Genomic DNA, 24828 nt, shown 5'->3' on the forward strand with positions numbered 1-24828 from the left:
AGTGAGCTTGCTGTTGATATCTTGTTTTAGAGCAGCCATCTCCTCCTTAAAGTCCTTTCTCAGATCTCCTTTCAGCTCAGAGATTGATGCTTGTAGGTCTTTTTTGAAGTCACGGAGATCTTTAGAGAAGGAAGCCATTTCACTACCTTGCTCAATGTTCTCTCCACCTGCTGATCCGGCGGCGGCGTCCACGCTTTCTGGTGTTATCTCCATTTGGGTTTTCGACGGAGTTACATGTCCAGTTAACCACTGTTTCACATTCCTTTGACTTTTCCTTGATTTATCCCCACTCATGTCTTTAATTCAAAAGTTTTTAGTCATAAATATTCGAGTGAGGAGGTTAAATATAACTTGATTGAGGGAGAGCAAACGATCACACGTCTAACTCAAACATGGCTGGTACGGAAGCCTCCAATAGCAGACCAATCTTAACAAGAGCAAAACCACATTTAACAATGGATTGCATTTTTCTAAGTTTTAACTCATTTAGGCTTAGGATTATTGACTGCTTTAACTATTGAAAAATAGCAGATATACAAGCCCACAGCGCGGCACCGAGTGCCGCGCTGCAAGCTTGTAGATCTGCTATTTTTGTATTTTTCTAAGCACTCAAAGCACTTTACAATGGTCCATTCATTCATACATTGGGAGGTGAAGCGGTGAACAGTTCAGTTCACTTCCCACATTTCCACACCAATGGGGGCAAGCTGACACCGGCCGACTCATTGGAGGCAATGTGGGGTTCAGTGTCTTGCCCAAGGACACTTCGACACGTGGACAGGAGGAACCGGGATTCGAACCGCCAATCCCAGATCATTGGACAGCCGCCCCCCATTTAAACCAAACCCATATTTAAAACATTCTCTTTGAACCTGGATCATCAGTAGGCTCATCAGTGACTACACTGTGAGAGTAGAGTGGTAATAGTTTTGCACTTGTCTCCGCAGCAGACACAGCAAATATTTTATTATTGGCCCAGGAATGCGACAAAAACTAAAATTAATTGAGAGGGGGAAAAGAATATTCTTGTGTGAATTATTCCTTTAAGACTAGTAAATGCTTTACATTTTACTTGTTGGCTCTCACAGTCCTAAAACTAAAATCTTTTGTAAACCAATTATTGGTTTACAAAGGTTTTAGTTTTAGGAATGTGGGGGCTGAAAAAACGTCCGCTCATGAACCCAATAGCCAAGCCGGCAGCGACTATGCCAAAAAACTGGCAATTACAGCCCCATTTATCAGGACTTAAGGCTTGAGAATCCCGTTTTGTTTTGGACTCGGCAGCAGCGGTCAGTAAAACCCATTAATCGCCACTTACATGAGGCTTGTTGGAACACAGTGCGAGGCGAGGAGACGAGGAAACAAGGCCGTCGGAAACGCTACCAACTGCTTTTCACTTATCGCCAGGTTGCCTCCCTCCCTCCCGCGATGGAACGGAGACGTACGGAACGCTTCCTAGCAGGGAGGCAACATGACCACAGCCCAGTTGACAGGGAGGAGGGACACAGGGGAGGCTGCTGGTTACGACGGGAACCCCGCCACCCTTAAAGGAAGTTGGTGGTGGTGGCGGAAGTGGTGCTGGTGGTGGAGCTGATTTGGAAGGTGTAGGCCTCGTCTGTGGGGGCGGCAGGAGAGCCCTCCGGCTGCCCGGGGGGAGAGGGGGAGAGAGAGAGAGAGAGAGAGAGAGAGAGAGAGAGAGAGAGAGAGAGTCTTTCAAAGGTTTTCAAAGTGGTGTGCGGGAGTGGTGTGGAACAGTTTACTTCCACTATAATTCAATTCACTTGAAATTATTCTGTTCCAATATCACCACCACTGTGATATTGTTCTATATATATACACACACACGCACACACGCACACACACACACACACACACACACACACACACACACACACACACACACACACACACACACACACACACACACACACACACACACACACACACACACACAAAATCGATTAGTCTGATTAAAGGGATATTTCATTCGACTGTTTGTACTTCCTGGATAGTCTTGCAAAATGAGATTTCACATGTGATTTCATCCAAAGACCCCTTTGGGCCACGCAACGGAACTACACATTGGAAAGTATTTAGTCATTATGAACATTATCTACAAAAGAAATACATTTTCGAGCGATAAAAACAAGCGATTTACCGCAGAACCCCACCGCTCACGCTCGGAGCTGCATCAGAGTCGGATGGAGTTATGAGAATTCTTCACCTTTAGCACTCGTTCTGGGATATAACTAGTAAGACGCCCTAAGGGCGAGAAGCGACCTCGCCCATATAACTCCATACATGTTCTTAACTCCATATATGGGCATAAAAGTGACAGGGACGGAATTCTTTTGCAAGTGTGACTTGAGTCACGCAACCACATGGTTATCATGAGACTGACACAATATGTCCATATATGGGCATTCCGAGATATGTGCTTAATATTGATGACATCAGCGATGTCCATAAATAGGCATAAAAGGGACAAAGACAGAATGGTGTGGTTGCTGTGAGGCGAGTCACACTTGCAAATTAATTCTGTCTGAATTTTCCCCATTCAAGTCAATGGAAAAAATGGATTCACTAATAAATCAATGGCCATATATTGACATAAGGTGTGACTGACTGACTCACTCACTGACATGAGGCGCAGGTCTTGATACTAAGTGCTCCCTACGGTCGTGATAACATCAGATTACGTAAAAGAAACTGCTAGTCCGGAATCCTCCTCGAAACCCCGTATGATGCAGACAGATGTACAAACTCACAACGCACGACATCACATTATGAGCTTGTACATCTGCTGCCTTGGAACAGCATTGATTTGATGCCGCGCGGCCCCAGCCCTGGCGTTGACGTAGCGTACCTTGGGGGCGCTGAGCAGAGGATCAGCGGGGGAGGAGGCCACGTTGTCCATTTTGAGCTCCTCTTTGACAGGTTCGCTGGCCGTGGGAGGGGGAGCGCTGTACTGCACCGGAGCTGCCTGCAATCACAAGCACACAAACACACACGGATATTAACCCATTTAGGCCTAGGATTATTGACCGCTTTAACAGTTGAAAAAATAGCAGATATACAAGCTCACAGCGCGGCACCGAGTGCCGCGCTGCGAGCTTGTAGATCTGCTATTTTTTTTGAAAAAATCATGATATTTTCTTTGCAAGTCTTTGAATATATCTATTTAAAAGCGAACGTTTGCAACTCAAATATTTGCTTCTGGGCGGTCCCTGGAACAACGTATTTTGAGATGGGGGGTCCGCGGCCAAATACCTGTAATTTTGGGGGTCCTTGACGTGAAAAGGTTTGAGAACAGCATGATTTAGAGGAAGGACTTAGAAGTCGGGTCAAAGATCGGGTCAAAGATATTCAAAGATTTGCACACATGTTCACGATTTTTCAAAAATAGCAGATCTACAAGCTCGCAGCGCGGCACTCGGTGCCGCGCTGTGAGCTTGTAGATCTGCTATTTTTCAATAGTTAAAGCATAAAATAATGGTTAAAGTGGTTAAAATCTAGCGCGACTCGGGCGCGTTCCAGGTATTTGAGAGTTAAAAGGTACTACAGACAGCGTTCGCGCCACTAGATTTCACACTCCGCTCCACAACAACACCCGGGAAATAAGAACCTATAAGGTTCCTATTTCGCTGACTCATGCCCTATAAGGCAGCACTCATGCAGTTTGCAGCATGCATTGTAACATGGTCGTTACAATGTGGTTGAGTAGAAGTAACATGTACTTTTGGATTACTCCAGTGAAGTAAAACAATTTAAATTAAAAAACAACAACATTTTACTTAAAGGAAAGTTCACCCCTAGAATGACTTTCTTTCCTATTGATTACTCACCCCATGGAGACATGAGTTCAATATTTGTTTTAGTTTTTTGAGACAAAAATTCCTAAGACAAAAATGTGATTATAGTAAATGTATCCCCATTGATTCTGGATGGGGTCCATTTGGGGTCCCCATCCGGAATCAATGGGGGTACATACATTTATTGTAATCAAATTATTGTCTTAGGAATGCGACAAAAAACTCAAAATATTGTTGAACTCAAGTGTCCATGGGGTGAGTAATCAATAGGGGGTGAACTACTCCTTTAAGTAAAGTACTTGAGTTACTTTACAGCACCATGGCTACACAGAGCTGGATTTTTCATATATCCCGGTTTTTCAGATATCCACATAGAAAAATACCTAGGTCCACACGACAAAGATATCTAGGTCTAACAAGCACACACACAGTAAAGTCTTCAGAGATATCCGGGTTCCCTGTCTACACGGATCCAGTGAATCGGATATTTTATCTCTCCACTTATTTATCCGGTTTAAAAAATATCCAGCTTCGTGCCTGAAATATCCAGCTTCATGTGGCTGCAAGCCCCAACAGCACAAAAAAATGTCTAGCTTCAGAAATATCCAGCTCTGTGTAGCCATGGCCTTAGTCTGTGTCTGACGCTTCAGAGCTGTTCTCCTGGGGGCGCCCACTGGCCTAGCGGTCCAGGCGCTTTAACACATAGGCTCTGATGCCCGACAGCGTGTCGCGGGTCACTCCCCATTTCCTGTCAGTCTACTGCAGGGTTCCCCAATTAGTTTTCCCCAAGGGCCGAATTATGTCTTGGGTACCAAGCCGAGGGCCACAACATTGCAGGGGGCGACGGTGGCGTTCCCACCACTCCAGCAACAGTTTTCGCCGTTGTCGGGTGAAAATATTGTATGTCCAAAACCGTTCGTTTTGAATTTATCGTTTTAAAAATGATTTAAACTAGTGAAAACGGCCGATCTACAAGCACACAACGGTGCGAGGCATTGTGTGCTTGTAGATCTGCTGTTTTCACTACTTTTGTGCGACGGCCTTGTATGATTTGCGATGATTTGCAAATTTGGAGATATGAGATTTCCACCCGACAACGACGATCTACTAGTGATGTTGCTGCTCTTATACTACCATTATTACTGTGGTTGGTGTGGGCCAGACAGTAGCCCCCCGTGGGCCGCAAATGGCCCGCGGGCCGCCTATTGGGGAACCCTGGTCTACTGTCCTTTCAATAAAGGCATAAACACCCCAAAAACAAATCATTATTATTAGGCGTCCTCAAAAACGTGCTACACAGGAATACTGTTGTAGCATCGGGACGCCTTGACCAAGTGTCAACATACAGGTACAGGTACAGTACTACTGTTTGACAAGCTGGGAGTGGGAATGTGTTTAGAAAACTGAAAGTCAAACGTTAAATAAACAATATTCTGTGCTGCTGGGTGAGCATAACTGAACGGAACCACAGGACACGCTGGACGCTGTGATTCACGTGGCTTCAGCCGTCAAGTAATGGATGAGGAATGAGAACATTAAAGCGAATGAGAATAGAAATGGATGAAAAATGTACTTTTGGATTTTGAGAATAAAGTCGTAACCGCAATGAATTTGCAACTTGGAAAGTTGCGGCAAATTGTTATCGGTGTCTGGTTTCTTTTCTTGAATTCTACTTTTGACTTTATTCTCGAAATACAAAAAAAAAATGATTCTCCTCTTCAGGGGAAACTACTACACAACTACAATCTACACAAGACTACAAACTACACAAGACTACACTACCAGACATATAGTGTACATATCAGACGAGGACAGTGTATTACATCAAAACTACATGACACGTCTACAAGTAGAGTCCGCTTGTGTAGAAACATACCATAGGCACTCCTGGGTAGTACTGGTTGAATGGGGATAGACAACAGTAGCGTTAATAAAGCTGCCATGCAAAGGAGCTTAACTGTGTAGCACCAAGGTGGCCTCTGGGCATTGTGTTAGGACATCATGACATTTTGAATTTAAAAACGTTAAAACGTACAGTACAGTATGTGCTTTAGTAACCTCAGAAACACCTTGTTAGTTAGCTAGCTGCCAAGCTGAAGCGTTACCATTTCCTGTGGCTAACATCACTTTGGATTGTCCTGGTCAACTTGCGTCTGTTGGGCGTTCCCTTTTCTTTGACTATGGCTAGCCAGATGGATTGATAGCAGAGGCGGAGCTGGCAATCCAGGAGCCTATGCGTTCATATTAAGGGATAGGGGTCGAGGGAGGAGAGACCCACCTCCATAGAAATAACTTGAAACAAGAAAATCAATAGTCTGAGCTTATCAATACTGCTATCGAGACTATAGCTGGTCCAATAATGTGACGCTTGAGAGGCGAGTCATGTCATTTTAATCAAATCACTCGTGCACAAACACATCGATTGTCTAATTAAGTTTTGTGAATTCAATTGAATTGCCTGACAAAGGTCGTTAACACAAACTCTGCCATCAAAATACCCCTTTGTACCCCTTCTCTGCCATGCCCGTAGAACCCGTAAATGTAATAAAAATTAATTAAAAAACATTTTTTTATCGAAGCGCAACTAAAATAGGCCGGAACTAATGCTCCGTGATCGGTTTCTACACGGACACATTATTGAGCGGACAACTTTAACATTGGAGTCCCTGAACCGGAAGCGGAAGTCCGTCCTCTATTTTGGCCCAGCTTACTGTCTGAGCTCCGTGGCTTACAGATGGAGAACTTATTGATCAATTGAAAAAGTTTCAACGGATTTGAGAAGCTGAACTACGCGAACACACGAGCAGTGTCCGATCACGCACGATGGGAACTGGACGAGCGCCCACGTTAACAGGTAGGACTCGGAGAAGCCGGCAGTGAAAGACATAGAGAAATTAACGGGCTTTACGGCCGTAAACTACGAATGAGTTAAGCTAAACAAATAAGAATAATTCAATTTCCTCACACCCTCGTTAACTCCATTTCTCGCTTGGTCATTTGATTGCTTAGGATGTCTGAATGAGCAAAGCGGTCAAAGAAGGCGTGGCTACCAGTCACAGATAAGGCAGAAGCGAAATGCCATTCAAGTTTAAGGTTGAATTCTTGTAAGCACCAAAGCTAAAGCACCCCAACGTTGCGTCTCATGCAGTACCTTCGGCTGTCTCCACGTAGGAACGCCACCAACTCTGGCTGCCGTTGTGGGTGCAGGACAATCATCTTCCGCCACCCAAAGGTACGCATGGGGCGCGCACCCCGACTTTGTGCCAAGTCCCGTTCGTTGGCAATAATAATTCACTTGATAGTAAAAATGGGTTTAACATCCCCCAAAAATTGGTTTAACATCCTCCAACTTCATTCGTTGTGATGGTTGGTCACATCTCCCCAGCTCCATACACCAAACCCACTTAGTAATTTAATTATATAGTTTTACTATTCTCATAGTTAGATATGAGATGTTATATATGTTATTGTTGGGGCTCTGCCTATTCATTGTAAATGTCCAGCATCTACTGTTTATTGAAGGCTAGGTCAATTTAATTCTGCTCACAAATCAAACAGTCACAGACTAATAGTAGTTTGAGAGCAATACCAGTTCTGTAATTTACTGTACTCTATTCAACTACATAATAGAAAGGCATTGATGGCGCTATCATTAACCAAACAGATCGTTGAGCAGTCTCGAAAACAGTATCATTAAACTCACCCACTGCATAGGACGAGTTTGACAAGCTATATTTATGGGTCCACTCTGCTTATGACGAATATGACGAGTTATCAATTAGCTTTAATAACTATAAAACAAAAAAGTATGATCGCCGATTCGCCGTCCATAGCGCTCTATGGACCGGCCCTATTCACAAAAAACGGATCTGGATGTTCCAGAACGGAAATGGGGGGGCGGGACAACGACGCCTGTATCCTGTCTGCCGAAATGTCATCCGGTTCAATGTTACACAACACCAGCGTGGCGCTCCGTAGGTTTCGCTTTGAGCGATGGAAGGCTGTAGTGTTTTGTTGCTTACCGTACCTGGATCGTATTGTGAATGCAATCGGTGAACCATCGCGCAATGGATTCGCGCGCGCGCCCACGTTAAAGGTAGGCAAAATCCTGGCAGTGTGGACCATTAGAAGGGTCTTAAAAATAGAGGTGGGTGAGTTAAAATGAACCATCCCTGTTGAGCTGTGACAATGTGCAAACATTTGACATACATTTTGGTTGTAAAATAAGTTGAGAACAGATGAGCCAGTAACTGTGTTTTAAACAATTATAGTTTCAATTGTACAGAAAGTATTTTTTTTAGATGCATGTCAACTTGTTTAGACACATGCTAGGTTCGCTGTTGACCTGGTATCCTGGTTTCTTTGAGACACTACATGGTTTGCTCTGCACTCTACTTATGTGATTATTTACCTTGTTTATTAAATAGACGTAATGCTTACTCTGCTTATTCTGATCCTGTAATTACAATTAAACCTGTAATTGCTTCATTAACATAATGATAAATGGATTGAGTATTGATTGGAAGTCAATACAAGCCATCATTGGGCCACACACGTGACTATAGTAACACATAAACGTTGAAAGTAAAACAGGGAATTCTTAAATTCAAAATGTCATGGAATCCTTTTATGAATTTTAAAACAGACAATTGTAACACAAGTTTAGAAGAACCTTCAGCCAACCACAACACAGAGTAAAAATGTCCAGTTGAGAGAATAAAACAATGTACAGTATTGAAGAATTAGCGGGAAAACATCAGAGGTAAACGGAACAGAAACAGAAATGGCCACGAGACATACAGTACATGCCATAAGGCAGGGGTCTTCAACGTTGTCAGGCCAAGGACCCCTTAGCTGAGAGAGACATGAAGCAGGGACCCCTCTACATATTGTATAAATGTGTGATACAGATTTTCATCTATTTCATCGACAGATTCATAAACTTGTTTGACAGCACTGTCATCAGTCTGTTAGATTTGTGTTGATGTGTTTTTCTTTCAGACTTTAAATCGTTGTTACTTACTAAACTTGACCTTTCACTCTGTACTTGTTCAGCTCTTTTTTTTACGTCTACACCAAACCTATTTGCCAGAAATAGCCGATCTACAAGCTTGCTTGTAGATCTGCTATTTTTGGCTAAAGTTCTCCTCAGAATTGGGTGCGAGGGTTCAAGTTGTTGATTTTAAAATAATTATCCTATCACACAAAGATTTGGAGGACACCCTGTAGTAACTCTGAGGACCCCCTGGGGGTCCCGGACCCCCTGTTGAAGACCTCTGCCATAGGGATTTACATGTAGGTACCATGGAATAGTTTCCTCAATAACTACAAAACAGATGATATACTTTGATAAACATCAACACTAACCATAGTAGCACAAGGTTATTGGTAAGAAAAGGATTAAAAAGTGTGAAGGATTCCCACACTGTTTCTCAACGTCTTACGGGTCTGTTAAGGGCTGTTGCCACCAAGCAATATAACTATAACTGCAACCCATTAACTCTTTGAGTGCCAGCGCCCTCTAGGGGCCAAATAATGCCAGCGCATCTCTCATAGGCGAGCGCTTTAGCTTCCAGGACTTCACCTTCCAGGACCTGACGTGCTCACGTTCATGCACGGCATGGAAATGTCCCGGATGAAGATGCTAACAGAATGGCTATTCCCATTTTGTCATCTAAAAGATCATTTTTGGGCGATTTCGCCGTAAATAAACCTCGCGCCGCTTCCCTAAAACACAAAAAAGAGATATAAGCCTTTAAAGATGCGGTCTTTCATTGGATTAGGCGGAGATTGGCGATTGCGTTCGCAAATTACGGCCGGCCGGGAGGTTGCTAGCTTTCGGCTAGTAGCTAGAAAAATCAGGCCAGGCTTCAGAAGGCCTCTTATCATTTTATTCATTTAATTAAATAAAGCCGAACTACTTCGGGATCGGCACACTCGTGTACTCATCGGAAGCGGCGCCGAACATCGGGTGAACATTGGGGAGCTCAAAAATGTATTTTAAACCATTTTTAATGGAATATATCGTCGGACAGAGTAGAACGGCTAGCTGGCTAGCGGCTAGCGAGCCAGGACCACCCACGACTCTACAAGCAGCTCGGGGTAAGTGAATTAATAAAAAAAAGATTGTATTGGATTGAAATAAAGCCGAACTAGTTCGGGATCGGCACCAGATGAGTTAAGACCTGGAACCACTTTAAGCATTATTCTTTGCTTTAACCATTAAAAAATAGCAGATATACAAGCTCACAACAAGGCACCGAGCGCTATTTTTTTTAAATCGTGAAATCTTTTGCAAATCTTTTATTTTTTAAAGCGAACATTTGGAACTCAAATCTTTGATTTTTAATTTGCTTCTGGGGGGTCCCTGATACATAATATTTCGAGATGGGGGTCGGTGGCCAAATACATATAATTCTAGGGGTCCTTGACATGAAAAGGTTTGAGAACCACTGAAAACCACACAAAAAACCTTAGAAGTTTATAGGTAGAAGACATTTATAGAATCGTGTCAAAATATTCAAAGACACATTTTGTAGATTTTTCAAAAATAGCAGATCTACAAGCACGCAGTGCGAGTGCGGCAAGCTTGTATATCTGCTATTTTTTTTTTTAAGTTAAAGCATCAAATAATGGTCAAAGTAATAATGCATTCCAGGTAATGGGGTTAACTAAGGATAATTATGTGAGTGCCCACACTGATGAACGAAGGTTCTGTAAACAGTGGCACAGAGCACAAACTGTACAGTCCAGCTGTGTCACAGAGAGAGGGAGAGAGAGAGAGAGTTCTCTGCCTCTGTGGAGCTGAAAGACACATGCAGGACATTATGGATAAGGTGACTCAGATGATTAATTATACAGAGGTGAGATAGCTGTCTGAGGTAATGCCAGCTAGCCTACCAGCTAGCGTTAGCTATTCATAAATGTCTCCTCATCTCCGTTCACTGATTCAGATGGCGAGTAAGACCAATTGCATCGCAGATGTCCTTCTGGTGGATTTTGAATGGTTGTGTTTCAAATGGCTGTGTTTCTATCCTTCAATAAATCACTGCTCGTTGTTGTTGTTGTAGTTGCGGTATGGCCATCTTTTTTTTTTTCTTCAGGATTTTAAAACAAGATTATATATAGTTATCGTGCTTTGTGTGAACATCATAAGGGTCCTTTTGGTTCTATTTGTACAACACCGCCTCACCCCCAAAATTCATATTGTGACTTATTGACCAAACGTCAAACGCTGACTTGAGTAAATCTTAAAGTCTAACGGTGACTTCCCAGGCACTTCTGCTCTCCAGGAATTCCAGTTCTCAGAACCAAGACCGTCAAAAAACTGTTGCCACGGGAGGCATCGCCGAGTGAGCCGTCAGGCAAGTCAGACGCCGTGCCGAGCGCTGCGAAGTCCAATTGAGCCGACTCAGTGCTGTTCGAGCTATGCCCCGATAGGGACGGAAGCGTAACTCATATTCCCCAAAAGTCTACATGTGCCCCCCCACCCCCTTCAAGTCACAGTTTGACGTTTGGTCACATTTGGCACAGCAAGTCGCAATATGCCTTTTGGGGGTGAGACAGCATTGATTTGTACACTCTCAGAGTTGAATTAACGCTGAAGATTTTACAGTGTACATTGGGCTTCCCAGAGATGACAGATCAAACGGGGGTCCGTGGCCTAGTGCACATCAAACCGGGGGTCCTTGAAATGAAAAGAAGGGTTGAGAATCACTGGACTATACCATTGGAGCGCCAGGCCCGGGGCCGTACTGGCCAGGTGGTGGACCGTTCCACTGCGGAGGCTGGGCAGGGGCGTACATGGCCGGACCGGCAGGGGGGTAGGCGGGGTTCTGGGGCGGATAGGCCGGGTTGAAACCCTACAGACACACAAGACACAGAGATAGAGAGAGGTTCGTCAAACATTAGTCATAACGTATGCCTAAAAAAGTATTAGCCATCAGTAGAGCCAGGTCACATTGTAGACATAAAACTAAGACATATGATGCACTGTATGTGTAGGCAGTAGAATAGACAAAATTGGGGAACCGAGACGCTGACGCTACAGTGTTACTAACCGGGCTGGGGGGAGGGCCGTTCCACTGTCCCTGTCCACCTGGCGGAGGGTGTACCATTGGTCCCTATATCAGAACACACACACACCCGCCCACACACACACACACCCACACACACACACACACACACACACACACACACACACACACACCCACACCCACACCCACACCCACACCCACACACACACAATTTAGGCATTTAGCAGATGCACTTATAAACAGTGACTTACACTAAGCAAGGTAATCACACTCATAGAATGCAGAGAGACAGCATAGTGCCTTGAGAAACGCAGTCTATAAACAATATACTGTATTATCACAATAACAAACTCTTACATTGAAACTATAGGAAACCAGATAAAACCAGAAAACCAATTTGTACACTAAAGTATAATGCCATTACAGTCCCGTAGGTCAGTGGTCGTCAACCTGTGAGTTGAGGGGTCCCTAAATTATTTTGGGATGATTAACTTTTCTCACTCAACAGTAAACAAACCAACATAGAGTTTAAGTGTATAGAGTGGTATCTGCACATTTTTAAAGTGACAATTTAAGGACTTTTTAATACCTCTAATATGAGAAACATTAGCCAAATTGTCAAATATTAGAGGCAGAAATTGTGAAAATAGCCGATCTACATGCTCACAACGCGGTTATTTTCACAATAGCACCACCGCGTTATACAAAATGTAATTCCTCAACTCTAAGTGCTCATCAGGGAGGGGGGGGGGGGGGGGGTCCAGTTAAAATATTGTTATTTTGGGGGTCGCGTCCTGAAAAGGCTGTAGGTAATGCTAAGTGTTGCATACCGTTACGTTAGGGTCAGGGCCTCCGTGGTAGTACATCTATAAAACACAGAGAAACAGCAGCAACATTAATGATTCCATGAATCCATATTGTAACTTCAGTCAGTGTGTTTCAATCAAACACAACACATTGTCCATCAATCCATCAACCCCTCCTTCCCTTTGTCTCCCTCTCCATCATGCCTTGTTCATCTCATTCCCTCAACTCCTACACATTCTCTCTTTCTCTCTCTCTCTTTCTCTCTCTCTCTCTCTCTCTCTCTCTCTCTCTCTGTCTCTCAGTCTCTCTCGCCCTCCTTTCTGAAAGGAGCCTGCGTGGGAGGCTGATGTGCAGTCATCTCAATGCAATGCTCGGCATCCATCAATCTGTCGGCGTTTTGACCCGAGCGTAGCCGACGATCATCACATCTCACGTCAAGCGTGCAAATATCTGTTTGTCAGCGTGGACTTAGAGTCAGGGTGCAGCATTATAGTCGAGGATCTTACAGGCATCTAAACATTATGCATGGAAAGGAGGGTAGTGCACGCACATCCAAGTGCATCTACTGCAGGTGCAGGACAAACGACGATGTTTATTGCTTGATTTCGAACACAAGGATCTTCATCGGGAGGTTTTATTTAATTTAATCTAAATTCCTGATTAAGATCCGTGTGTGTGAGCGAAACGTTGACTCAAGCAATAAACAGTGGAGCTTATTTTGCCAGTGTGTGGACTTTATTTTATATAAATATGAAGCCAAAGAAATATGCAACCTATGTCAAAATAAAGGCCTACATTGATATATTTATATACAGTATTATATATCCCATAATAGTTTTTACAGGATTAACAGTTGACATAATTACAATCAATTAAAATCCCTCTTCCTCTCCCAGACGAAATCTCTCCCTATCCTCCACACAACCTCTTGAAGCCCTTCTTTCCTCACTTCAATTCCTCCTCTCCATCCTTCTCTGAAGGAACGTACAGAGAATGTTAGAGAGGCAGGGGCTGAAATTTCTAAAAGGGCCTTTTGGTTGAAAATATCGAAAATAGCAGACCTCCAAGCTCACAACGCTGTTTTCAGTGCTTGATCCCACACTAATCTAGCCAATATGTGATGTGGCGGAACGGCATGGATTTCTACAGAGATGGCAAGTCTTTCAACATAAGATGCTGCATTCAAGTTCAGGTGAGTTTGGAGAGGGCAATTCTCTTGAATTCTGCCTTCAGGTATGGCATGGAAAGGGGGGATTTTGTATTTATTTCACCATAGTAAAAACTGCATTCATGGTCTGGAGAGGGCACCTTTTTCAGACGGGTAAAAGGGCAGGGGCTCAAGCCCCCTTTGATGTCTATGTGAGCACGTGCATGCTTCTGTCCACAGATATAAAGAGCTAGATGCCTCGGTCGCCTCTGCAATTAATTGGAGCGATGTGCAAAAGATCTAGTCCGGACTTCCTGGAAAAACCAAGGGAACGCTGTCAGTCAAAGTGACTACTGGCCATTCACAGCGCGACTTTTCCGGGACTTATCCAAGCACCACAATTCAATTCAACAGAGCCAGTTCCGATGTTGCACGGCTCAGCTGTTCTCACAGGCTGCGTACGTAAAGACCCGCCCCCACCTGCCTCTGATTGGCCTGGCAACTTCCCTATGTGTGACGCACGCGGAAGCATTGAACACAGAAGTGATGAAGATTCCCTTGGTTGCTAAATGCATACGCCCTCTAGCCGAAGGAGGCGTCTACCTTTCTATGTCTATGCTTCTGTCTGCCATACACCATTTCACCATTCCTTAACCCCCACCCCCCGCCTAGGGGTGGGCGATATGGAAAAATACAATGTCACGACATTTTCCCAAGCTGTATCACGATACACGATTTTATCACAATTCTTTTTCACGTTGGTTTTTATGGTTATTTTTCACGTTACTTGACAAAAACTAGACTCTCTGGGTTCCTTTTGGTAGGTCTAAATTGAACTTTACAAGTATGTAACTCTAACAGTATACCAATTATTACGGGTCCATTTGGTTTCATTAGTGTCAGTTAAGTGGAGACCTTGACATTTTAAAGTAACTGATTTATACCAAAATGCAGGTTTAAACTGAATTCTGCAATGAATCTATGTATTAACGATTAAACAGGATTTTTTTACAAGGCTCCCTCAGTTGTATCACGATATATATGATATATCTGAAAAGGCATATCGCGGAGACATTGTATCGTCTCAACGATAATTATCACCATATCGCCCACCCCTACCCCCGCCCCCTTACCGCTCCGGGTCCTCCAGGAGTGCTGTAGTCAGGTGGAGGCCCACCTGGGCCATGGGGGTCCGGGTGCACCATCTCACCACCACTCTGTTGGGAGAGAAGAACAGGGAGAACAGGGAGACAGCTGCCTTTAGTATTCGGTAATGTAAGTGAAGTAATACAAGCTCACAACGCAACGTGTTGTGAACTTGTAGACGTTTTTTGGCGACAACATTTGGAGTTGACCGGAAAAAAAAGGAGCAGATCAAGTACAGAGCCAACTCGGGTCATGTTTACCAAGTGTAGGATATTAGGCCTGAGATTATTGAATGCTTTAACTATTGAAAAATAGCAGATATACAAGCTCACAGTGTGGCACCGAGTGCCGCGCTGCGAGCTTGTAGATCTGCTATTTTTGAAAACTTTTGCTTCAGGGGGGTCCCTGGAACTAAATATTTTGTGATGGCGTCCGTGGCCAAATACATATCATTTTGGGGGTCCTTCACATGAAAAGGTTTGAGAACCACTGACATAGTAGTCTCTCAAGAACAGACTAACTGAGCTCCAGTTAAGTGAAAAGGACCTTTTCTTTGACGATGGCTAGCCAGATTGACATAGAAACATAGGTTTTTCAAAAAAAACCTTCAAAGGATTCAAAAGACACTTATAGAATCGGGTAAAAATTGAAATTTTCACGATTTATTCAAAAATAGCCGATCTATAAGCTCGCAGCGCGGCACTCGGTGCTGCGCTGTGAGCTTGTATATCTGCTATTTTTCAATAGTTGAAGCATAAAATAATAATACACAATAATGTGTACCCGTTCTGAATGGGTTAAGTGGTTATGGTCATTTCAGGGAGACAGTGACACTACGCCTGCGTACTCACATCCGCAGGGTCTCACTGCACTCCTCTGGCTGTGAATAGATGCATTTTTTTTTTACGCATCACATAGACAAAAGCGGTTAAACACTTGTCAACTCTGGCAGCAGGTGGATGTGTGTGTGTGTGTGAGACAAGCATGAACATGGCACTTTCACGGGATGGTGCACGCCTGTCAAGCGATCCTGTCAAAACTGACAGGAATAGCTCCTGTCACATTTTCTCAGTGTCCTTTAAACGGGATGACGTAATACAACTGTGCCAGACATTTCAAGACAACAATTGATGTATCAATGCAGCTATTCAAGCAGCTCCCAATAGAATCAAAGGAATAACAAACATAGATTGCATATTTACTAATCGCCCCTTGATTTTCTTCATGCATATTACAGGTTTTCACTAAATTAATCGTATCATATCGTCGGTGTCGGGTGGAAACCCTGTATGTCCAAAAACGTTTTGTACATTTTACAAATGAGAAAATGTGAAAATAGCCGATCTACAAGCACACAACGAGGTATTGTACACTCCAGTGTACTATAAATGCACCAAGACAGACTCGAACTCCACACAGGGCACACAAATAACAGATCTACAAGCCTACAATCTATCACGGTGCACGTTGTTAGCTTGTAAATCTATTCTATTGCTTTGGTCACGTGACAGCCTGTATAAATCAGGCCGCAGCTCTTGCAGCGCAGCACTGCATTTTACCATTTTACATATTTCATGTATATGGTAGACAAAAATAATGCAAGCCTAAACATTTTCCAAAACATTTGATCAATTCCAAAACCTTTTCCAAGCCTGGAAAACAGTTTCACTCATTTCAAGAAAATCACTTTATACTTAATGACTTTTAACCACCATCAGCATCCCTATCCTGGGGGGAAGATTAACCAACAATAGCAGATCTACAAGCCCAGAACGCTCATAGATCCTACAAGATTTTGGTGTAGATCGGAAAAAAAAAAAAAAAAAAGAATGCACCAGGCACAGCGCAACTCAGGTCTGTTTTATTAAGTATGGAGGGTCTAAGCCAGGGGTTAAACAGATCAATTCCAAATATTAAAGTATTACGGAGCCACCCCTGGACTCGCGCCACTTTGAGAAACACTGCACTAGGAACGGTTAGCCACTTTTCCTGAAGGTTTCATGTCATTCTGTGCAAAGCTGCAGAGTTTTCCTGCACAGCTCTAGCCTGTCTGATTTCCTGTCAAACAGAGCAGGGCAGACAGACAACAGCAGACGATAACAATACCCTCTCCATCTGGGCGGGGTGAGATAGTGGAGCAGATCGTCTTTGTCCGGTGGAAACCTTGTACAGTATGTCCAAAAACGAGTGAAAATAGACGATCTACAGTACAAGCACACAACGCTGCGTTGTGTGCATGTAGATCTGCCATTTTCACTCGTTTTGTGCAAAAGCCTTGTATGATGAAGCAGGGCTTTACTTTACAAACAAACGTACAAATTTGAAACTTGGAGATACGAGGTTTCTGCCCGACAGTGACGAAATCCTTTCCGTATTGAATTTGAAAGATTACATCTTCGGTTGATGTGAGTCAGCACTAGACTGGCTAAAGCCAGATTTATATTTTGTTGTACGATGATGTCACACACCGAAAATAGCCAACATAGAAGCTCTACATCGAGCTTGTAGATCAGCTATGTTGTCGTATACTGTATATACAATGGAGCACAAATCACACATGAGGCCGTTAGACGACACAACAATACACCAGCCTTCCACTTGCATATAAATATATACACAGGTAAATGCCGGTGGGGGATCTGTGCTACACAGTCAGATCGGAATGCCATCCACACATTTTCTTCATGCAACGCTCCAAAAAATGTATTTTATTTCCCATTATTTTTTTTGGCATTGTGGGTAGAACGGTACAGAATGTTTTGTGTCTTTTGCATCAGCATTGCAGCAGCAATGTTGTCGTAGTGAGGAATAGACATGGAGAACCAACACAAGAACCAGTGATGTAGGAGGTGGGTGTAGCACACTGTGGAACAGTGGTGTAGTAGGAGGTGGGTGTAGCACACTGTGGAACAGTGGTGTAGGAGGTGGGTGTAGCACACTGTGGAACAGTGGTGTAGGAGGTGGGTGTAGCACACTGTGGAACAGTGGTGTAGGAGGTGGGTGTAGCACACTGTGGAACAGTGGTGTAGTAGGAGGTGGGTGTAGCACACTGTGGAACAGTGGTGTAGGAGGTGGGTGTAGCACACTGTGGAACAGTGGTGTAGTAGGTGGGTGTAGCACACTGTGGAACAGTGGTGTAGTAGGAGTTGGGTGTAGCACACTGTGGAACAGTGGTGTAGGAGGTGGGTGTAGCACACTGTGGAACAGTGGTGTAGTAGGAGTTGGGTGTAGCACACTGTGGAACAGTGGTGTAGGAGGTGGGTGTAGCACACTGTGGAACAGTGGTGTAGTAGGAGTTGGGTGTAGCACACTGTGGAACAGTGGTGTAGGAGGTGGGTGTAGCACACTGTGGAACAGTGGTGTAGTAGGAGGTGGGTGTAGCACACTGTGGAACAGTGGTGTAGTAGGAGTTGGGTGTAGCACACTGTGGAACAGTGGTGTAGGAGGTGGGTGTAGCACACTGTGGAACAGTGGTGTAGGAGGTGGGTGTAGCACACTGTGGAACAGTGGTGTAGGAGGTGGGTGTAGCACACCGTGGAACAGTGGTATAGGAGGTGGGTGTAGCACCTGAGGGTCCCACTGGAGGGAGGGTGGGTCACCACATGACAGTAAAGTGTCAATTTAAAGGTGATACACCGTGAAATTTCACTTTTCCTATTTTAAAACCTTTTTTTGGGGTCCCACTAGCACCTTCGATCCTCACAAAGTCCCATTTCAGACCGATGTGTCTTTCTCTGGTTTTGAGAAGGCGAAGGTTAAAAGTATCCCACGGGTTCTCAAAACAGGCTGTCCAGATTTGCTGCCGATTGTGACGTCATCTGCCGATTGTGACGTCATCATATATATATATATATTCAAAAGGATTTGGGGGGGGGGGGTGGCGCAGTTCAGGCCAAAGGTGGTACTGCAGCTGAAATGCTCTGAGAGCCATTCAAAAATGAGAGAGGCTCTCTATTCAGGAGTGGTAATTTAGCCTCAAACCTTTTGAAAAACGTTTTTGGGACATAAGAAATTTGACATAAATACATGGTGTATCACCTTTAAAGACGAGTTGCCATAGTTTTGTGCTTTTTCTGTTTTGTATGTGTCTATGGAGTTAACATTACTCTAAAATAGTATACGTTATAATATGCAAATGTGTCTTCCCTGTGTATTTTTGGTTTCTTCCTGGAAGCTGAAAGCCTTCGAGTCAAAAGGCCAGATCAAAATACACCGCTTTAGTGACACACCAAAATCATCCCGTCCCCTTATTATCATACAACAACAAGGTGGGTGGTGCTAAAGTGAAAACCAGGTATATTTAATGAATTGGTGGGTGTGGCCACATAAAAACTTAATTTTAACACTTTCTGTACACTTTTTTTGAAAGATCTTCCTACTATACCTCCTACTATAATCATAATACCTGATGATCATCATGTTTTGTGTATTAAATTGTCTGAGCGGATATAGAAAGATGTCGGATTTGCAATTGCTGAACACAATGGTGTCACGTTGTCCATTTATTTTTTAACAGTCTACAGGTATGTGTAGTACAATTGTGGTGTGTGGTGGTGGAGGACTGTAGTACCTGTATAACTGTGTGGGTGGTGCTGGTGGAGGACTGTAGTACCTGTATAACTGTGTGGGTGGTGCTGGTGGTGCTGGTGGAGGACTGTAGTACCTGTATAACTGTGTGGGTAGTGGTGGTGGACTTCTGCTTGAAGATCTTCTTCCGACAGCAGCAGCAGATTCCAGCTGGGATCCCCAGGAGCAAGAGGAGGGCCATGAGAGGGTTACCCCCTAACCCCTCATGGTGGTCTGAGGAGGAAACATAGAATGAGAGGGTTACGCCCTACCCCCTCATGGTGGATTGGGGAGGAAACATAGAATGTACTGTAAGGCAGTGGTTCTCAAAGTGGGGGTCCCAGGGGGTCTCCAGCAAAAAATAGCAGATCTACTTTGAGCCGTGAAATGTTTTGAAAAATATGGAAAATGTTTCAAACATAAATCTTCTCTTCTGTGGGTCCCTGGTACAAAACATTTTCAGTTCCGGGTCTGCGGCCAAATACATATCTTGAAAGATCGGCTTAGAACCACGGTCCACCCATCTGGGCGGGCCGTGGGCGCTGTCAAGATCAAGTGGGCACTGATCCAGAATGGCTTGGGAACCAGTGGTGTAGCATTTGATCTAGATCAATTCTCATAATGTGGTCCATATGTTTCCCAAGACTGCGGTGTCTCCTTTGATCCCGGCTTAAACTTGTAAAGCCACATAAACAAACTAGTTCAGACATGTTTTTTTATCACCTGAGTAACATCCATGATCAGATGATTCAACTTTTAAAGACACTCATGGGGAGCCAATCAGATAGGGGGAAAAGGATGACATCACGATATCAGGGTATCGTGATGTCTGATTGGGTGAAGGGTTACATCAGATGACGAGTAAAATAGACAAGACCGATGTCTGGTTCAGAGCCCTAGAAACAGAGAGTTACGACACTTCCGTCAACTCCCATAGTAAACGTGGAAAGCCTATTTACTCTATGGTGGGAAGCTAACTTAGCCTAGCTTACGCATGCGCACGCATGGAGCCTGTCTCATTCCTAGCAAGTCTCTGCCCCGTCCGCCCCCATTCATTTTCACTCGCTGGTAAGTAGACTAAATCACGTCTTTTTCACCCTTTTAATAATGTTATCTACCTTAGAGAGGCCCGTGAATGCGTTAAAATTGTGAAAAAGATGTGACTTGGTCTACTTCCAGCTAGTGAAAATGCCTCGGCTAGAAAGGGGGCGGACGAGGCAGAGGCTCGCTAAGAATGAGACAGGCTCCAAGCGAAGCCACTTCCGGTCTGCGGCGAGTTCAAAGCGTGTCGTCACTCTGCTTACACTGCTCTGGTCTGGTTGCGGGGCAACCACACTATCTAGAAAGAAGTGTGGTTGCCGTGACACTTGCAAATATCACTGTCAGTCCTTGTCCCTGTTTGAGCGGTGCTAACCATTCCGTCCTTGTCCCTTTTATGCCCATATATTGAGATCCCTGATGTCATCAATATTAAGCCCATATCTTGGAATGCCCATATATGGACATACTTTGTCAGTCTTGTGTCAACAGCATATTTTGGAAAAGTTCCATTTTTAATTAAAGTCAATGGAGAAAATTAATTCACAAATAAATATATATAAATTAAACTATGTGACTATTAGCAAAATGCAAGGAATCGATTCACACAATTGACTCCTGATGTCACTTCCCTGATTGCTTGCCTATCTGTTTTGGGAAGGAACTTCATGGCCTGGTCCAGTAATTACAGTCATTAACTCCTTATGAGTCAGTATGCAGCCTGAGATCCTCTTTGCTGTCAGGGTTCCTCGACTCTTTAACATCACTGTCTTTTTTTTATCACTTCTTAAACACTTAAAGCTATACTGTGTAAGTTGCTCAACTAGTGGTCTGTAGCAGTACAGACCACCGCGCCCGCCTCGCCGAGACGCATCCATAGAGGTCTCTTGTGTCCCTCTACGAGCAGCGGTTGGGGAGTTACATGCTAGACTTCTAGACCAGCGTAAACAAAGCTGTTGAAGCAAGCCATTTCCTGAAGAGACGCAAGATGCACTGTAATTGGCCGGTAGTGTATCATGTGTGTATGATCCGCAATGTGATTGGCCAACGTATACACAACGTATACGGATGATGCAGATGACGTAATTTTTCCCCGGCAAGGATCATAGAAAACATATAAAGAGAAGAAGCTGAAAATAACGGAGTGGGTGTTCTAAAACTTTAGCGATTTAACAGTTAGGACAATTTTAAGATTTGTTTTATAAAAAAAGTTACATGGTATAACTTTAAACCCTGTATACGTAAGTAAAAGAGACCTGAGTTGCCAGTGTACTTTTTGTGCTTTTCCCCCTTCTAAGCCAGATCTCTTTGCTGAATATATACACATATCTACAAGCTCAACTCACAATGTGTCATGTTGCGATACGTTGTCAGCTTGTAGATTGGCTATATTTTCTGTGAATGTCCTACCTCAAAATATAGGGATGCTAGTGGTTAAAACTAGGGATGCCCCGATCAGGGTTTTTTTGCTCCCGATCCGATACCGATCAAATATTATTGCTTCCGATTCGATCCCGATCTTTCCCGATCCGATCTTTTGGCAAGGCATTAAGAAAAAAAAATTCTATTCATTCTATCACTTAGTGCAGCACTGAATCAACAAATTAAAAACAAAGCTTATGAGTAGTGTATAGTGATATAGGCCTACTAGTGCAGTGTTTCTCAATCATTGTGCAGCGGACCTTTGGTGTGGCCTTTGAAATTTGGCATTGAAGTCACGATTTAAGGACTTTTAAAACCCGTTTAATATCTCAAAGAATTTTATAAAATAGACCATTACAACATAAAAAATAATCAACAAACTATATAAAAAATGGTAAAACATTGGCCATTTTTAAAGTTGAAACAAAATAAGTTAAGAACCAATTAACCAGTCTGCTTGAAAAGTATGCATCTGTAGCAGCTAGTGTGCAGAGAGACATAATTGCCTTCCTTTGATCCATTAACAAGGGGCCAATTACTACTTATTGGCATCAGCTGCCAGCTGGACACAGAGTCTGACACAATCACCTTCCCTCTGCAGTGCTGTCTGTCTCATTTCTCCAAAAGCCCTTGAATATGATTGAAAATGATTAAGGATTACTGTGATTATGGTAAGCTTACATTTCATATCGCATTCACCTTACCTGTAACTTTCAGTACTCCCAGAAAAAAAAAAAATTGAAAAAAAAAAAAAAAAAAAAAAAAATTCGATATTTTTTTCCCGATCTCCGATCTTATAAAAACGGCCATATCGGCGGCCGATCCGATCACGTGATCGGGATCGGGCAACACTAGTTAAAACTAATTTTCTTAATGTCTAGTGTGTTTGAGGGAATTCCCGTTAACTTCGTGGAGGTCTGCATGGACGTGAGAAAAGCAGATATAATAGATATTTACCACCTAGTTCATAATTTCTTTGTATACACGAGCGTGCTCATTTTCTGTTGAGGCATGTTACTGTAGTTAGCTCATTGCAGTGGTGTGGGAGGGGGCTTACAGACACGTAGGGAATTTGTTTTGGGTATTTTCAATCACATATTGCATTCCAACATGCTTCTTCTAATCCTATAGTCAAACTGGAACTGGAAGCTCTTTAAGCTGAAACTTTACAAGCGTCTATATGCGTACTGGTGTGTTAAAGCCCACATGTCACTGTCACTTAATGGCAATTATTGTCTCCACCAGCCGAAGGCTGAGGGAGAGTATGTTTTCCCCTCCGTCCGTCCGTCCGTCCGTCCGTGCGTCCGTGCGTCCGTCCGTGCGTCCGTGCGTCCTCGCAGTTTGTGAACAGCTAATCTCAGTCACCGTTGGCCCGATCGCTGCCAAACTGAGCACACACACTCCCTGGATGCCAATCTAGAACCTCTGCCCCACATTTTTCAAATCAGCCTCATGGTGGCGCTATAACAGGCCGATTTGTGTGGCCTGGTTGTTACCAGCTAATCTCCGGCGCCGTTGGCCCGATCGCTGCCAAACTGAGCACACACACTCCCTGGATGCTAATTCAGAACCTCTGCCCCACATTTTTTAAATCAGCCTCATGGTGGCGCTATAACAGGCCGATTTGTGTGGCCTGGTGGAGACCTGTGCTCGGAAGAGCACTGCTTCTAGTTGTCAGTGTGCAGTCCTCTGGCGACAGGCGGTAAGGTTTAGGGGGAAGAGAGGGAGAAAGAGAGAGAGAGAGAGAGAGAAAGAATTGAATTGAATAGAAGAAAGAGAGAGAGGGAGGGAGGGAGAGGGAGTTAGGGGGCACAAATACTGTGGGTGAGAGAAGGGGACAGTGGAACCCAGGGGTGTCACACCAAATTCTGGGCCCTGGGTACAAGGATTCACTGTGGGCCCCCCATGAATGTTAACTATTGGAAAAATAGCAGATATACAAGCTCACAGCGCGGCACCGAGTGCCGCGCTGTGAGCTTGTAGATCTGCTATTTTTGAAAAATCGTGAAAATGTGTGCAAGAAACTTATGTTTCTTATGTCAGTGGTGCTCAAACGTTTTCATGTGAAGGACCCCCAAGATGATATGTATTTGGCCACAGCTAGACCCCCATCTCAAAATATTTAGATTTGCGCACATTTTTACGACTTTTCAAAAATAGCAGATCTACAAGCTCGCAGCGCGGCACTCGGTGCCGCGCTGTGAGCTTGTATATCTGCTATTTTTCAATAGCTAAAGTTACTATAGGGCCCCTCCACCTTGGGCCCTGGTAACTCAGTCCCACTTCCCTACCCCTTGTGACGCCCCTGGTGGAACCAAATGTCAAACCCTTACCTTGCAACTCTGGAATTGCACGAATGGTGCCAGGTTCCATTTTTGCACTCCCAGGGTTAATTTAACACTCAGGAAAACGGCGTGAGAGACTAGGGTAGTAGGGTACGTAGCCAGAGGGGGGAAAAGAGAGAGTGCGGTGCAGGAAAGCTAAATATAGGCCGGTTTATTGGCTTTAGATCCCACTGTAGATTTATCGTTAAAAATAGATCTAGCCATGGCACTCTGTCAAGACAACTGTCCACCAACAGTGCAGGCAGTGTCATTCTCAAAATAAGGCTAATTCAATACCCACATGTGACTCCTAAATTCAATTTGAGATCAAGTTCGTTTTTGATAGGGAGGTCTCAAAGAATGACACCAACAACCACGCTGATCTTGGTCCCCAAGGCCTGTTCGATTTGGACAGAATGTTAGGGCCATGGCTAACAAAACCTTTATGTGCAAATGTGCCATGCTTGAGTATTTGTATTTTTGGATACTTGTGACAAGCACTCATTGCAAAGACAAATATTGTACTTTTC

General features: G+C 43.8%; 1 protein-coding gene across 1 annotated transcript; it reads right to left on the reverse strand.

The window, feature by feature from the left end:
- Positions 1-1294: 1294 nt before the first annotated feature.
- LOC308280994 (uncharacterized protein) lies at positions 1295-19722 on the reverse strand. Its single transcript, XM_080721036.1, has 7 exons — positions 19612-19722; positions 14936-15019; positions 12679-12714; positions 11873-11935; positions 11540-11674; positions 2867-2983; positions 1295-1643 (listed from the first exon to the last, which is right to left on the reverse strand). The coding sequence occupies exons 1-7, from the start codon at positions 19714-19716 to the stop codon at positions 1545-1547; spliced, it is 639 nt and encodes a 212-aa protein (XP_080577162.1). The 5' UTR covers positions 19717-19722; the 3' UTR covers positions 1295-1544.
- Between the last annotated feature and the right edge of the window lie 5106 nt (positions 19723-24828).

This window comes from Nannobrachium achirus, assembly GCF_963921795.1.
Source record: "Nannobrachium achirus genome assembly, chromosome: 3".
Classification (NCBI taxonomy): domain Eukaryota; kingdom Metazoa; phylum Chordata; class Actinopteri; order Myctophiformes; family Myctophidae; genus Nannobrachium; species Nannobrachium achirus.

Excerpts from the sequence above, each read along its gene's own strand:
- LOC308280994 (XM_080721036.1), bottom strand. The coding sequence starts at position 19,716 with ATGGCCCTCCTCTTGCTCCTGGGGATCCCAGCTGGAATCTGCTGCTGC. Across the intron at positions 12,715-14,935 it reads CTCCTGGAGGACCCGGAGCG|ATGTACTACCACGGAGGCCC; the intron begins GTAAGGGGGCGG and ends TGTGTTTTATAG. Across the intron at positions 11,675-11,872 it reads ACGGCCCTCCCCCCAGCCCG|GGTTTCAACCCGGCCTATCC; the intron begins GTTAGTAACACT and ends GTGTGTCTGTAG.